The 15969-nt window shown below is 40.8% G+C and overlaps 2 protein-coding genes across 2 annotated transcripts; both read left to right on the forward strand.

The window, feature by feature from the left end:
- Nucleotides 1-471: 471 nt before the first annotated feature.
- Nucleotides 472-4660, forward strand: kbtbd12 (kelch repeat and BTB (POZ) domain containing 12). The gene is made up of 6 exons (XM_075462160.1): nt 472-628; nt 1648-2801; nt 2880-3150; nt 3337-3487; nt 3638-3835; nt 3924-4660. Exons 2-6 carry the CDS (start codon nt 1729-1731, stop codon nt 4091-4093), a joined length of 1863 nt encoding a protein of 620 aa, XP_075318275.1. The 5' UTR covers nt 472-628; nt 1648-1728; the 3' UTR covers nt 4094-4660.
- Nucleotides 4661-8927: 4267 nt separating this feature from the next.
- Nucleotides 8928-15419, forward strand: c3h1orf159 (chromosome 3 C1orf159 homolog). Its single transcript, XM_075461141.1, has 9 exons — nt 8928-9109; nt 10083-10164; nt 10242-10326; nt 11918-12013; nt 12119-12175; nt 12434-12568; nt 12675-12700; nt 12794-12818; nt 13168-15419. The coding sequence occupies exons 2-9, from the start codon at nt 10093-10095 to the stop codon at nt 13269-13271; spliced, it is 600 nt and encodes a 199-aa protein (XP_075317256.1). The 5' UTR covers nt 8928-9109; nt 10083-10092; the 3' UTR covers nt 13272-15419.
- Nucleotides 15420-15969: the final 550 nt, after the last annotated feature.

Below are 15969 nucleotides of genomic sequence, written 5' to 3' on the forward strand. Positions count from 1 at the left end.
CTTCCGGACTGACGGTCTTGAAGTAACGCAAAAGAAAGGGTCATTTTTTATGGAAAGTCAGAAGGTTAAATCTGAACAGATTTTTTGTTAGAATCTGGATTTTCTGAATGTTAAAGGTTAAACTCAGTGGGAGGAAAGAGAAGCTTGTGGGCATACATTAAGCACTGAGTGCTGTCATGCTGAAATCTGAATCCAAGCTGAGAGCAGTGTTTCAGTCATTCCAGAGCTACATGCATGTGACAAGGGTGAACAAACTGGAATGGAGAATCATCCCAAACAAAGAACAAGACAATACAAAGAAGTAAATGCATGAATAGCAGCAGTACTTTATCATATTTGTTACTCTGACCTCTTTAAAACTTCTCTTTTCTCATTACTAAAGCCCCTCTGACCCACTTACTGCCTGCCTGCCACAACACTGTCTATTTTAGGTCGAACAGCTCAGGGGGCAGCAACAGTGGAGGGGGTACATATCTTTGACTCGCGTTTGCTCGGATCTTTTTCGCCCCACTGACTTGCACATTCTGAAACACAAACAGCACGTGTAGCCTGAGGAAAAACATGGATGTTTACCGGCTTTTTTAGACCGTAGAAGATCTACTAAAGTCTAGAGACGCTGATGACTTTGGTAAGACCTTTTCAAGCGAACTGAGCATTGATCTTGTCTGAAATATCACTCGTCAAGTGTCTAAATTACATGTCATGAAAACAGAGATCTTGGAAGCTGCTGCGAGCACGTTAAACGATCGCAACCAAGTCTCTCAAAAAAAACCTCCAATGTGTAAATGTATTCGATTAGATTCGTCTATTAGTACTCCAAAACAGTAATAGTTTCTTTTTTTTCAGCATGTGATATTTTGAGCAAGGTACACAAATGTAGTGGAGCCTCAGCATCTAAGGTATAAACTTTAAGATAAAGCTCTAAAAGTGAAAAATATGACTAATATGTCTTCATGAAACCCCTAATACTGATTACACACATTTTTTTTAACTGTTTGTTGCAATGTTATGTTTAAGTGTGCAAATGCGATCTTGTTTTATTTGCTACGAGTAATTTTCATAAACTTCTTAGCCAGAAATGTTTTATTTCTGTGAAAATGTTTTATTTTTTGCAGAGTTTGTTTATTAGGGTGCTTCTGAAAACAGGGATATCTGTCTCAGATCGTCTGAGCCAGAATCATCCTAAAGTATCACAAGCTCTGACAAAATTTTCTTGGGAAGAGATATTCACAGTTAAAATGCTTATTTAACAGATATCACATTAAAAGCTTTCCAGCTGCATGCTCAAACACGCATATGTGATCACATGACTTCATGTCCACGCACACACACGCGCACACAGATACCTTCATAGAAAGATATCTGCAGCAGTGTAAAAACACTGAAATGCACAAATCACTGGATGATTTATCTGCTTGTGTGACATCCTTATACTATTAGATGAAAGAACACTTTGTAACATGTAATTTGATTTCACTAAAAAATGTTTTGAAAAGGCCCATTTAAGAGGCAACATTTCACTCTAACTTTTTAATTAAGTTGATTTAAAAGAAGTCTTCTGCTTTTTGGAGTGCAAATAGAGGTTTTTCGAAACTGTGGTTTGATATGATAATGGGGAACTTTCTTTGTCTGGCTTTGTTTTTTCAGGGACAACCTGTCACTCAGGGTGTGTGAAGCCTCCTGTGCAACTTTGCAAATATTCAGTTTACGGGAATTTTTTTTAGCAAAATGGATCTTACTGCCAAACATGGGCTAGTGCTGCTCGATCAGCTGAGGAAGATGAGGGAGGTTGAGCATCTGACAGACGTGGTGCTGGTTGCTGAGGGCATCAGCTTTCCCTGCCACAGGGTCGTTCTCTCCGCCTTTAGTCCATACTTCCGAGTCATGTTCACATGTGGTCTGCGCGAGTGCAACAGCAGAGAGATATTCCTGCGAGACACCCCCGCAGACAGCCTGGCCCTCCTCTTAAACTACATGTACTGCTCAGATCTTCCTCTCACTAACGCCAACGTGCAAGGCATCTCTATTGCAGCTTTTCTCCTGCAGATGGATGACGTCTTCATGCGCTGTCAGCAGCACATGACTGAGAACATGGATGCCTCCAACTGCCTTGGTGTGTACTATTTCGCCCGTGACCTCGGTGCAGAGGAACTGTCAGACCATGCTCAGCGCTTCCTGAGGCAGTACTTTGTTCAGGTCTGCCAGAATGAGGAGGTCCTGGAGCTGGAGGCCCATCAGCTTGGAAAGCTCCTGAGTTCTGATGACCTGAATGTGTCGCGAGAAGAAACTATCCTGGATGTGGTTCTTCGCTGGGTCAAACATTGCTCTCTGATGGAGGGAGAAATACGTAGCAGGCATCTTCCAGAGCTCCTGAGGAAGGTCCGTCTGCCACTGATAAACCCTGACTACTTAAGAGAGGCAATGAAGAGAAACACTGCACTGCTGGCTGATGCTGAATGTCTAGAGATACTTAATGAAGCTCTGGAGGCCACAGCAATGCATCCCTCAGCTGCACCACGCAAACTCAAGCTGCGGTATGGCATGGAAACCACAGATCTTCTGCTCTGCGTTGGGAATGACGGCGGTGGAATCAGGTCAAGGTATGGCAGCTATACAGAGCGCAGCTTTTGCTATGCCCCATCAACAGGCCGGACCTACTACATCACTTCCCCTCGCTACGGAGAGGCTCTGGGGTATGTCTGTGCTGGGGTTGTGACTGAGAAGAATGACATTATCGTAGCAGGAGAGGCAAGTGCACGCAGAATGGCCCGACAGAAAGACATGAAGGTTGAGATTCACAGGTAAGAAAGATGTGTAATATTTTGCGATTACTGACATGCTTCAGCTGCACAAACAGCACTGATTGTTTGCGTTTCCAGGTATAAAGTGGAAGCCCAGGGGAGCTGGGAGCGCCTGACGTCAGCAGAGTACCGTGACTCCTACGCTCTGGGCTCGCTGGGTGACACTCTGTACCTCTTGGGTGGGCAGATGAGGCTGAAGAACGATTTTCTCATCACAAACTGTGTGGAGCGATGGTCTCTGCAGGGGGGACCTTGGCGGAGTGCAGCACCCCTGCCGATGCCTTTGGCCTATCACAGTGTGGTCACAATGAAAGACCGCCTTTATGCGATAGGTGGTCGCACCCCACAGGTGATGCAACTAGAAAATTCACCTGTCAGCTGTTTAAAAAAAGCTGCCTTTACTGTGGTTGTGTGAAATTTAGCACATTACACTTACACTGAGACTCTGAGACTTCTTATTGTGCCTCTGTGGGACTCCGCTCTTAACTGCACCTGCTCTGCTTTGTCACACTCTTCCCCCACGTCAACCTTCCAGTCATACCGCATGGATGATGAGCCTGACCGTCTTAGTAACCGCCTTCTGGAGTATGATCCAAACACAAACAAATGGACAGAGCTTGGTCCCATGAAGTACTCAAAGTACCGCTGCAGTGCTGTGGTGCTCAACGGGGAAATTTTCGTGATAGGTCAGATTTTATTTTTGTCATTAACAAATGCTTTTGAATTTAAACCTCGTATCGTGCCTACGTAGATGCAGAACTGTCTGGTTTGGTTAAGTTTTCTAAATAGAGTAGTGTTTTATAAATTTCTGTCTGTTTGATAATCCTGTTGTACAGGAGGTATTGGATGTGAGGGAATGGACCGTGGACAGTCACGTCGCTGTCTGGATGCTGTAGAGATCTACAACCCAGATGGAGATTACTGGAGGGATGGACCTCCTCTCCCATGTCCCCAGCTCTCACTGCGTACCAATGCCTCCAACGCCGGAGTGGTGGGAGGAAAGATTTATGTCTGTGGATATTACAAGGGAGCAGGTAGTGAAAGAATATCTTGGGTGAATGAAAGATATTTGAAGATTCGCTCCAGGTGACTATTAACATCCTCTCTCTTAACTCCCCTCAGATCGTCATGATGACATAATGAAGGACATTTTGGAGCTGGATCCATGGGACAACCGGTGGACAGTGGTGGTCCGGCGTGCACTGATGCACGACAACTATGATGTCTGCTTAGTGGCAAATCTCAACCCGCGGGGACTCGTATCCCCACCTGCAGACTTAGTCAAACTGTGACACACAACTGTCAGTCAGCTCAAAGTCTGTGTGGGAAAATCAGTGACAGAATTTAACTATTAACGCACTTATCGCCGGGTCAAAGGCCATCGCTTCTTCATGCAGAAAAGGCCTTAGTGTTCCGCATGGCAGAGAGTATGTGCTTCATGGCTTACTTGCACATAGGCAGGCTAAGAAGTGATTTGTAAATACAGTATTTTTTTCTGCTTCTTATGTTTTCTTGCGTAACACCTGCGCAGAGGATTACCCAAAACCTACGGCTGTGTATCCCATATCTGGATTAGGCTATTAGGAGCAATACTAAGGGATGTACTTTACAGACATGAATAATGATTTTTAAGAGTATTTCTGGCTTTCTTATACCACATCTATGGGATTTGGCTTGTTTTTACAGGATTAACATTATAGTTCTTTTGACGACTAAAGTTAATAGACAGTGAGGTGGCACGAATAGATAGCGGCACATTAAAAATGAAAGGTTTTAAACTTTATGTCATTCACGATATTCGTTCTGAAGCAGAATAAAATGATATAATTGTATTGCAAATAAATATGCACTTTATTCCAGGCACGGTTGTTGTCGTGATTACAGTTTTATATAAGAATGATACATGTAGACTGGTTAACGGTCCTTTTACAATAGATAATGTTCAGATACGTTGAGTTCTTTTGAACCATTACAGGGTAATCTCTGAGGTAAACCAAGGCATCTCAACAGTGACATTTAGAGGAAAACTGTAAAGATTGCACATCAAACTGTTGCTTAACTTCACGTACTGAGATTAGAGTGCAGTGTGTTTTTACAAGGTTTAAATTAAAACACGGGTCAGACTTTTTCTGCTGTTTGGCAGATACATTAAGTCAACACTTGAAATTTGGATTTGTTTGTATTCATTTATTTTCAATCTTATACTGTAAATATAAATAATAAATACATTTTATTTGAACAAAGTCTGCAAAGGAGCTTAACTGGAACAGATTTTATTATGTAAACATAAAAAAAAGGAGCCAGACTTTAATTGGAAAAGGTTTTTTGGGTCCTTAACTTTAAAACTCTGCAGACTTTTTACACCTTTTCACCATATGAATATATATATATTCTTATCATTGCGTTCAACCCTAAAGACAGGAGTAATTTTCCAAGAGAACATCAGTCACATCGATAATAAATTAAATCTGAAACGTATTTGGCTGTTATTTCCCTCTGCTCAAAAGAGAACAAAACAAAAACCGTATGGCGGTGCCACTTTCACTCATCCTCTAAAAGCCACTTTCACTTTCAAACAGCTGCCAGAGGCCTCCTGGTTTCACTGGGGTTCCCATGTTTGACTTAGCCACCAGTTTCTCTAAGATGGGTTCAATTGCTGTGAGGCACTCAGAGCCGCTGCTGTCCTGAGACCAGCAGCTCAGAGGGGTGATAAGGCATCTCGCAGCTTCACTGGAAGCTCTGCTGCCTCTGTTCTGTGGCATCGGACCGTCTGAGTGAATGCTGGGCTTGTTGGTTCCCGAGTCCTGATTGCAATGCTCATGCAGTGGCGACAGTAGTCTGTTAAAGTTATTTACAGGGTGACTGTTTTCATCCAAGACCGTGCACTTACTCCTCTGTGGTAGCACCAGCGGCCTCTTTTTGCGCCTCCTCTGGCCTCTCAGAGTTAATTTCCTTCTTCCAGAAACCCATCTGTGATCCTGAGTGGAACTTTCAACCTGAGGTTGTTTAATGTTGTTTGATGTACACCTAAGCTGCGTGCCTTCAAGCCGTTTACTCTGCAGGATGTTGAATATGGGCTGCATCATCTCTGGTGATGTCTGGATGGCACTGTCCATCACCCCCTCAGCGCTGGGTTTGGCTGAGTGCTCAGAGACTAAAGCGCTGAGCAGTCTCAGAGCTTCTTCAAGCATGTGCCTTCCTCTGTCCTGCTCCTCTCTCAGACACTGCAAACTACTCGTTATGCTCTGAATGTTCGAGTCGAGCTCGGCTGTGGTATCCCCATTCTACGGGATAAAGAGAACAATTCAACTCCTAAATAATCACATACATTTGTTAGCAGATAAAACCTGTTTTTACCCCTGTGAAACACAATTAAATGAATCCTAATCTGCATACTATTCACCTTCTGCACTCTTTCCTCCAGCTCTGCCATCACTTGTTTCTGGGAGTTTATTTTATCAGCCAAAGACTCAAACTTCTGGCAAATGTCGCTCTGAAGACCGATGAAACCGCTATTCACTAGGATGAATGAATGAGAAGACTTTAAAAAGTTAGCACATAAAAGGGAACACATTCTTTGCACTCAGGTCACTATACTTTAAAATATATGGTCAGAGTTTAAGTTTGACTTCCTAATAATTAGACAAAGAGCGCCACCTACTGTTAGTAGAAGGTGCTCGTACCCTGTATTTTCATATTTTCACAGATCACAGAAAGTTAATTCAAAACAGTCCAACAGGAAACGTACATGTTGATGCAAAAGTGTCCATTTTTTCAAAGGCTGTTTGGCACACAGCTACATTTGTCTCGGTGCCAGTGGCCAGTTGTTGAATCTGAAAACATATTGCATTATCCTTTTATTTATTCCACATTGAAAAGACAGGAGCTGTGTAACTAGTTCAAAAAACAACTAAAAACAGTACAGCCGCCTGTCATTACTTACACTGATGAGAGTTTCTCTGATCTGTTGTAATTCTTTGGCTAAAAGGTCGCTGTCAAAGAAAAAGACAAATGATAAAAATCACAAGCGTTTTTATTTGGTTATCAAACTTAAAAAGTTAACTTTAAAAGAAAGAAAAGACACACCTGTCATTTTTTTCTTTTGCCTTCTTCCTGTCCTCTTCAAATTTGCCCAGAAACACAGAGGTTTTGGTTTTGTCCTTATAGTCTCCAAATAGGAGAGGTTTGGTGTGGTAGCTGTTTAAAGACTTTGGGTCACTCCCCTAGATAAACAAAACTCAGATGTGAGAATATATAAACACGTCTAACAGTTATCTATTGAAGATTTTCCACAATGAACCTGTATGCTCCAATACTTTCAAACTGTATCCGTTTCATACGCAACAAAACAACAAGAATGAACTGTAAAAGCACCGCCATGATCCACATTGCACTGCAACTTCACACAAAGTGGAAAAATAAAACAAAATGTGAAGATTCAACAAAACATAATAATGTTTATACAGGGTTAAGCATTGGGACACTAGAAGACACAGCTGCCTCTCCTTTAGCAACAGAAAACATCAAGACGAGGCACTCACCTCTTGTGAACTTTGTTGGGAGTTTCTGGAGGACAAACTCAAATCCTGAGATGTGCTCTGAGTATTTTCAGGCCAAAACTGAGACCCAAAGAAAAGCTGAGAATCTGTCAAACTGGAGTAGCCACTGGTAGCCCCATTTCTGCTGGTATCACGGCCCCAGTGAGGTGTGAAGTGCGAAAGCACAAGCACAGTTTAATGAAGCAGCAGAGCAGTGTGCAAAAAGACTAAACATTGTTCCATATACACTTAAAAGCTCATGAAGTATGATTTTACTACTGTCAGATTTAAATCTTAAAAACAACAGTCCAATGCATGTCCACAGTACATAAGGGGCATGAAATGTGATCATAAAGTATTAAACTTTTAATAACCTGCTTCCACTTGGGATATTCAGCATCTCCTTTATGTTCCTCACGTGATTCATCGCGGTTACTATCCTTTTTGTAAAGATAACAGTTAGCCGCAGTTTCAACTATCTATATTTTCTTAACAAGCATAATTATAGCACAGGTCATTTAACATTTAGGCTTCATTAGCTTTATGTTTTCAGGCTACAAAACTTGTTTGACAGTGTAAATACGGTAGTGTACAATTAATAATTAATGCTTAAAAATAACTCACGGGTGACAAGGACGTGACGAAGAGCTAATAGCAGCTAACAGACTGCTTTTAAATTTCCCGCCGTTAGAACTGTCAGAACGAGGCAAAGATGCTTTCACAGACCGTCGAAAAAGAACCATCAAACGATGTGGTAGCGTTAGTACAAACGTGGAACAAACGTAGGCATGCTTTTCCGTCCAAGATTTTTTTTTTCTGTTTGTTTATTTATTTAGTTTTGGCTACTGTTGCTTTATCAACATTTAGCTCCGAAGCAAATCCTACGGTGGAGTAGGAGTGAAATAGTTTGGGATTCAAAAGCAATAAAAATGACAAAACGGGTGGATTTGAAGTGTTTAATCAAGGCGGGAACTCAGATAACACAGCAGTGTGGGCACAAACAGCATATAAGACAACTGGAAAGAGAAACAAAGTCACGTTTTTCCTGCTCATACACTGTATTGTGAAGGCATGCTCAGATATGGTGAATATTTAAACACAGGTGTAACTAATATAGCCTAGGTGAATAACCTAAGTGTTTCTCAATTCCGGTCCTCGGGACCCACTGCCCTTTATATTTTCAATGTTTCCCTCCTCCAGCACACCTGATTCAAATGATCCACTCGTCATCAAGCTCTGCAGTGGCCTGATCAGGAGCCATTCATTTGAATCAGGTGTGCTGGAGGGGGAAACATCAAAAACATGCAGGGCAGTGGGTCCCGAGGACCGGAATTGAGAAACAGTGCGCCTAAGTTCAGTGCAACCACCACACTGGCACGGTTCATGCTTATTCCCGAAATAGTTGAGGTGTATTTTTAGGCTAAAATGTAATTATTAAAAAAAACTTAAGAAGCATATTACTGTATTGTTTCTTTTTTAACACAATACCTGTATGAAATGCTACGTTTAATGATGTAACTAAGTAAAAAAGTGTCTAGACTTTATTTTGAAAAGCACTCCCGGAAGATTGCATGCTAAATGACAACAAGTAGCTGCACGTACCGAGCACCAGGGATTATCTGTCTGTAGCAGGACTACAGAGGTTAGCTGGTGACATTTCCACCAGCAAATAAAAGTGACTGTGTGGTAGTGTCTTTGCGGCAGACAGGACCTGCGGGTTATTAAACCACACCCAGGAGTTTGGTCGGGCCAAAGCTTAGTGTTTGGCTGGTGAGTGAACTTTATGTGTTTCCATAACACTGCAGCTGCTGATTCTGTATTTGTTTTTAGACGGAACAGTGTGACATATATTCAGAAAGATGTGCAGATCTGCCTCCTGAACGCTGATATGAGTATTTGATCTCTGAATGCTTGCACTTTCAGGTTATTACTTCATGCCATGACAGGTGCTAGCTAGCTGAACACCTCGTATCAGTCATCTGGCGTTAGCCTGCTGCTTGCTGCTCTCCTTTTTGACATTGTTTCTGTACATTGACAGTATAACGTTGTGCGTGACAGTCAGTGAGAGAATAAAGACTAGCAGTCATTTGTTTATTTCCCTTTTTGTTGTTGTTGCTAACCTCTTATGAATATTCATGCTGGGTGTTTCGTTTGAATGTTGCAAAGACTAATTGTATTTTGTTCTAACCAAATCCTAGTTTTTCTCCTTGTCCAAGTTACGATAGTTAATAGCTTTTGGGATTTATGTAAAAACTATCTTAAGATTCACAAGTCGTACGGCTTTACAAGAAACTGCTAAATTATTAATACAGGAGCAAGAAAAGGTGAGCATTTCTGTACACCATCATCACAACCACAGTCGGACAAAACAAAACGCAAGAAGTATTTTTCAAACGTGATTTTTGTTTTACAAACTCTTCCCTTCGTAATAAAGTGTGGTTTCTGTGAACGATACCTTGATTGAATCAACATAAAGAAGCATAATGGAGATTAACAAAGCTGGAAAAGGCTGAAGCATACCTAAAGACTGAAATGTTCATCAATCAACACTTTTAGACATTGTCTGAGCTACTGTGACTCTCTCTACAAGTATTTATTGGATCCTTCTTTCATATTCCCAGTTATGGAATAATGTTTCACAACTATAGGATATTAAAAACTGTCCTGTTGGTTTAAGTGGGTTAAGGTGTGTCCATCTATGTGTGACTGATCCATATCTAATCCGCATGTGTTTTGTCTCCAGGGTTTTGAGTATGGCTCTGCCATTCCTTTTGGTCTTTGCTGCAACTGTGATTCTTATTAGACCTGAGACACCGGTAACAAAGGTAGAGAATGGATGTTGCATACTTGCTTCATTCAGGTCCCACGGCTTTGTTAACTTGTGCATGCCGTTTGCTTACAGGCCCTGCATCAGAACTCACTTGAGTGCTGTGGCGAGAAACAGAGGGTGAACAATTCGTGCTCAAATGACACTCACTGTGAACCAGGTAATGTGACTGTTTTGAATTCGTCACCACTGACAAAGAGCTGCGAAAGGTAGCAGTAATATGTAGAATGCAACTAAGTGTTTTGACCGTCTAACATGATTAGTTCTGTATCTCCAATATGAGATTTGTCAGAGCAGAGCTCCTCTTTAAAGTGTTGAGCTTTAAAGAAATTACACTGAATTAAAGAGTGTGTCAGGTCTTGATTTACTAAGATGCACAGACTTGAATCTGGTTGCAAATGAGAAATGGCGCTGATGGAGAGTCGAGTTTTTTGTCGACATCCTCAAACTGCGCAGATCTACTAACACGGACGCAACCAGCTCATTTCAGTAATGTCCAAAGCAGCCTGCCAGGAGCAGCGGAAATTAGTGTCACCAGCAAGCAGATCTGTGGATAATCAGGACAGGAGGCCGTTGTTTGCCAATAACTCACGTCCGGCTTGTCTCTTCTTCTCGTTCTGCACAGGACGTATAAGCATGAATTTGATTAGCTGTTCAGGCAAAATATTTAAGATGACGATTGCCACCTCACTTGAGAAAATAGGAGCTTCAGCGTCAGGAGAGCCTGAAAACGGACATTGAGCTTGCGTGTGTAGTTCAACGAGGAAAGTCTTTTAGTAAAAGAGTAACTCTGTGCTCCATGTGTGCATTAATTAGAGAAAATGATGTCATCTTGACTATGAGTCTGGGGAGTTAATATCGGACGAAGAGAGCCGCGTTTCTGTGGGCCGTGAGAACACCAAGACGTACTTTTTCTGGTGCTCTTTTAATTAGATCTAGACTTGGACTTGGTTTGGCTCCAGGCCGTGGTCTGATTCTGTTTTCCTCACAGCTGTAGTCATCCACAGGCATCTGTTTAAAAAAAAAAAAAATAAACTAAAGCAAACTGATTATTCTTTATTTCTCTGTACTCGTTGATAATGGGGATGATGACATTCCTGTGGAATTTGGTGGTGTGTCATTAAAACTTAAACAAATAGGCCTTAAAGCAAAGAACAAAACCTGAAGGGCTACAAAAGTTTTGCTGTAGTGGCGGTTGCATGACTTCTGGGATTGTCTTAGACAGCAGTCAATTGAAAATAACATTGGTTGGCAATGAATAATATGTTCTAATAATGTCTGGTTTTGGCATTACAAATGGAGAATCTCTTCATCCGCTTTCTCTTCCTGCCGGTGTTGCACAACATCTTTGCTTCCTCGGCACAGCAATAACGAGTTATGCTATAAAATCTTAAGATGATAAAGAAGCTGTAAAGAAGAATGTAAATAGTAGTGAACTGTGAGTTTGTTTGTTTTTTTTTTTTTTAAGAAGCTTCATATCCTCCCTGTGCTAATGGAACGTTTATCTTTAACTTTAGCCTTTAACCTTGGGTGTAGTGTCAGCTTTCTGTAGGCCTTTAAGATAATGTGCACATGCTTTATGCCTAAAATGAAAAACATTTGCTTTGATTGTTAGAAATATGACTAAAATTTTTTTTTGGGGGGGGGGATTATTTCCTATACCTTCGACTTGATATTGCAAGACAAAAAAAAAAATGTTGTTTTTACAATCATGTCAAACAATGTGAAATAAATCCCACTGAACTCCCCAGGATGCTTCTTTCGTGTCCTGGAGAACAGCAACACTGTCTGCATATTCTGTGACTCGGCAGCTGCGGATCTGGAGAACGTGACGGTCTGCACCTACAGTAAGAAACCTCAACTCCACTGAATGTGTTTCAATAGAGAGAACTCTGACTTTTTAAGATGTGCGTTTACTTTTTCTTTTAACTCTGATGTTTTGTGCTGTCTAGATTACACAGTGGAGCGTAAAAATCACACAACAGTCACGACTGTCGTTCCTAAAATCGGTAAGAGACGCACACGTGCTGGTGCGAGTTCATTAAGTCAGTATTTATGTCTTGCTTTTTGCTGAAATGTGTCTTAATTATGAAAGAAATAGACCTCTCGTATAGACCTCAATAAGGCGGCATTACGTGGGATTTTAGTTGACATTTCTTATGATGAGCTTATAATGAGCTGTGAGTTTGAAAAGCCCTCATTAGCTTCTCTATTTATGCGTAAGAGCAAATTAAAGGTCAATTAACTTCCTGTTTTTTTTTATGCAGGAGGCCCAGGTGTGGCAGCTTCTCTGCTTCTGGGAACACTGTTGATCAGCTTGTTCCTGATCCTCTCGGTCGCCTCCTTTTTCTACCTCAAACGCTCCAACCGGCTACCGAGCATCTTCTACCGCCGCAACAAAGGTGAGCGCCGCGCAGTTTTGTCAGATAGAAAAGAGCTGAATGTTGCAGCTTTGCTTTAGTGGAATCATTTGATTTATTTTTTTATTTTTCTTATATATTTCTACAGCGTTCATATTTCAACCGAGTGAGACGGTAAGTCAGTTTTATGGCTTGATCATACCGAAACATTTTAGGACATTTCAAGCCTCGAGGGAATACCTATAACTCTGTTTTTTCCCCTTCTAGGCTGTCATGATTCCTTCTTCAACTGGTAAGACGACAACAACGTCTGTAAAATACCCGTTTTCACATTGTGAGCTTGCAGAACAGGTTATGGTATCATGTGAGGCTGTTGGGCAATGCTTAGAGTTTTTGGCATAGCTGTAAGGAGTGGGATGAGCTCTGCCGCAGCCGTTAAATGTCTCATTTAGGCGTTAAAGCGCTTTATAAACCACACAAAAAAAGCTCTAAGTCTTAAACCCAAATATGTCAATTACTTCAGTGTAATTCTTGTGTCTTTGCAAACTCAAAGTTGGTTGTGTGATTTTTTTTTTTTTTTTTTTTTTTTTTTTTTTTTTTTTTTTTTTTTTTTTTTAATATTTCTATTTCTTCTTTTTCAGTAAGGAAGCCAAGATATGTCAGAAGGGAGCGTTCCTCTGCGAAATCAACACTGAACAACGCCACCATACCCACATCCGCCACGACCCGAGTGTATAATGTTTAGGAGGAGGGCGGGAGTTGTGGCGCAGGTAGGACAGAAAGCTCAGGAAGGATTTTCAGTTTCCTCAAGATGTGAAGTTTTACAGATTTAAAAGAAGACCGACTGACTGTGGAAACGGTGGCCAAATTTAGTAATAGCTGCTTCTGCTTCATTCGTGTCACTGGGGCTGCTGCTTTTATCCCGTTTTTAATCCTGAGAATGCCGCTGAAAAAGATCTCTATCCACAACTAACCTGTCGGTCTTCGTTGTGCTCTAACCTAACTTGGAAAACGTTGTTCTGTGTTTTATGTGGGTTTTTTCTTTTTTGGTCACTCAGGATAGTAGCTTGTAGTGTAAACCCCTCTTCTGCTATATTGGCTCTGGTTCTTGAACCGGTTCCATTCAGGATCACTGTAATGAAGGATGTGCCTTGAATGGAGGGCGTTGTAGATCCTCTTCCAATGTGTAGAACATGTTTTCGCCCACAGCATAAGACCACCTCCTATTTTTGCTTCCAGCTGGGAATCTTTGATTTTCAGGTTCAAATCCAGTTTGGTTTTAATTTAAATGCTCAAAAGTAGGTGTTTGAACTGGAATTGAACCATTTCCACACTGGTGAAAAAGGGGTAAAAGTTTTTTTTTATTTTTTATATATATATCCTGTTTCTGAGTCTCAAAATCTAAATGATGGGTTTTATGAATGTATTCAAGTTGTAGTTTGACAGATGAGGAGAAGGAACGTTTGAAGCTACAGTCAGAAGAGCCCTGTTAGCTTGACTTTGAGCAGAGGTGCTGAACCAAGGAGCAATCAACCTGGGTGTGTAGAAAGTTTAAAAAAACAAAAAACAGCTTAGTCCAGCATTTTGTTTGCTTTGAACAAACCCAGATTAATTTTTATTTATTCCAGTCTATGCCTTACTAAGCTAAGCTATAAACTAAGCTTTCTTTCCTCTAAAGCAAGGCCAACTCAAGCACAGTTATGCAGCTGTGGCTTTCGTGGGCCACAGTGGACATTTGTCAGCTGAGCAGGACGGTTTTATGTTTGCGCGATTTATTTTGGGTTTTGTAGCCATGCACTGTGTTTTACCGCATATAAAGAGGCCAACAAAGTAAACGATGCGTCTTCTGTTAAATGTGAACGTGCTGCGGAGAGTAACAGCAGGTGCTGTAATGATAAATATTTGTTTGCATTTGCATTTTGAACTTTTATTGTTGCCATTGTATTTATTGGGTTGTTTTTTTTTTGCGATCAACCGAGGTGAATGTATGTCACGCATCCAACAGATGACGCAGTGCCATGACTTGCATTCCACACACAGACCCGCTCAGATATGAAAGTGATCGCTTTCAACAATAGAACTTTACGTGCTTCGGGATTTCTGTCATCCTTCTAAAACCTACTGAACTTTTCTTCTTTGAAGTGAATTTTCAACTTTACTACATTTTCTCTAATAACCTAAAACTAACAAATCATTGTGCACTTTATTTATCCGAGGTCTCCAGTCAATGATGGAAAAACTCAAAAAAACTTGTTGCCATCACGTGTGATTGAGATCTGTTGTTGTTGTTGTCGTCTATGAAGCAGCATTATTGTTGCATTATGAATACGAGTTGACTAATATTACCTTTGCCAAATGTCTGATGAAAATGGCTCTTCCTGTAATATGCCATTACTGTGATTGCTGTGCCATTATGAGCTTTAAATACAGGCAGGAAGCTTTTAGTCCCTACAAATTTGTGATAAGTAATTGATATCTGAACTGATTATATCCAGTGGCCTTTATTGTATCTACAATCCCAACCAAGTTGTGTTCACTAAGTGGTGTTTTTTTTTTTTTTAATACTGTGTTTGTGTTTTATTTTCTTTATATGTGGGTATTTGGTTTTAATCTTGACAACTCTACCACTAAAGAATGAGTCATTTCCATTTTCAGTACATGTGGAGCGATCTGAAATGAGCCGGAAAATAGCAGCAATCATTCCACACAAATATTCCTCCTTCATGCATTTACTGATGTAGAGACATGGAAAAGCTATATACATGTATATATTGTTTTATACAAATGATGTATTGTTTTTTGTAATGATGCACATATTCCAGTTTGAGTGCCATGAAGAAAGTTCAGAAGATGTATGTATTATTTCCAAAAATAAAGCACCTTTCCATATTGAGCTGGCTGCTGTTATTTTTGGAGTTTTTTTTCTTTCTAGTAAGATTTTTGTACACTGATCAGCCATAACATTGTTTGCCCATTAGACCCTCTGTGTATCATGGAATAGGTCCACCTCGTACCATCAAAACGCTCTGACCAGTCAGGGCTTGGACCAACAACTCTCCAGTTCCCCGTACCACGTGATTAGAAAAAGATCCTCAGAGCCTTGTGGGAAGTGGGGTGGGGTCTGTGGATTGTGCTTGCTTCCCACAGATGCTACCAGATTAGTATCTGTAACTGTGTCTAACATACATGTGAATCCCAGGATGCATGTTTTTTTTCCCAGCAGATTATTGTATTCTAACAAGAACAGTTACTTTACCCATCAGTGGTTTTAACATTGTGGCTGATTGTTCTAAGCGCATCCAGAATAAATTATGTATTTAGGAGAGTTTGACTCATTATAAATGCTTCTGTTTAACTTCATACTTGTAACAAGGTTTATTTACAAGAATAATTGTCTTTAGTTCTAGGAAGCCTCAGCAATGCAATACGATGGCTCATGAATG

This window comes from Odontesthes bonariensis, chromosome 3 (genome assembly GCF_027942865.1).
Source record: "Odontesthes bonariensis isolate fOdoBon6 chromosome 3, fOdoBon6.hap1, whole genome shotgun sequence".
Classification (NCBI taxonomy): domain Eukaryota; kingdom Metazoa; phylum Chordata; class Actinopteri; order Atheriniformes; family Atherinopsidae; genus Odontesthes; species Odontesthes bonariensis.

What these genes read in the sequence shown, in the direction of transcription:
- c3h1orf159 (XM_075461141.1), top strand. Translation starts at nt 10,093, where the DNA reads ATGGCTCTGCCATTCCTTTTGGTCTTTGCTGCAACTGTGATTCTTATT. An exon ending in GACTGTCGTTCCTAAAATCG is followed by an intron (nt 12,176 to 12,433) that starts GTAAGAGACGCA and finishes TTTTTTATGCAG; the next exon opens with GAGGCCCAGGTGTGGCAGCT. An exon ending in TATTTCAACCGAGTGAGACG is followed by an intron (nt 12,701 to 12,793) that starts GTAAGTCAGTTT and finishes TTCCCCTTCTAG; the next exon opens with GCTGTCATGATTCCTTCTTC.
- kbtbd12 (XM_075462160.1), top strand. Translation starts at nt 1,729, where the DNA reads ATGGATCTTACTGCCAAACATGGGCTAGTGCTGCTCGATCAGCTGAGG. An exon ending in ATGAAGGTTGAGATTCACAG is followed by an intron (nt 2,802 to 2,879) that starts GTAAGAAAGATG and finishes TTGCGTTTCCAG; the next exon opens with GTATAAAGTGGAAGCCCAGG. An exon ending in TAGGTGGTCGCACCCCACAG is followed by an intron (nt 3,151 to 3,336) that starts GTGATGCAACTA and finishes TCAACCTTCCAG; the next exon opens with TCATACCGCATGGATGATGA.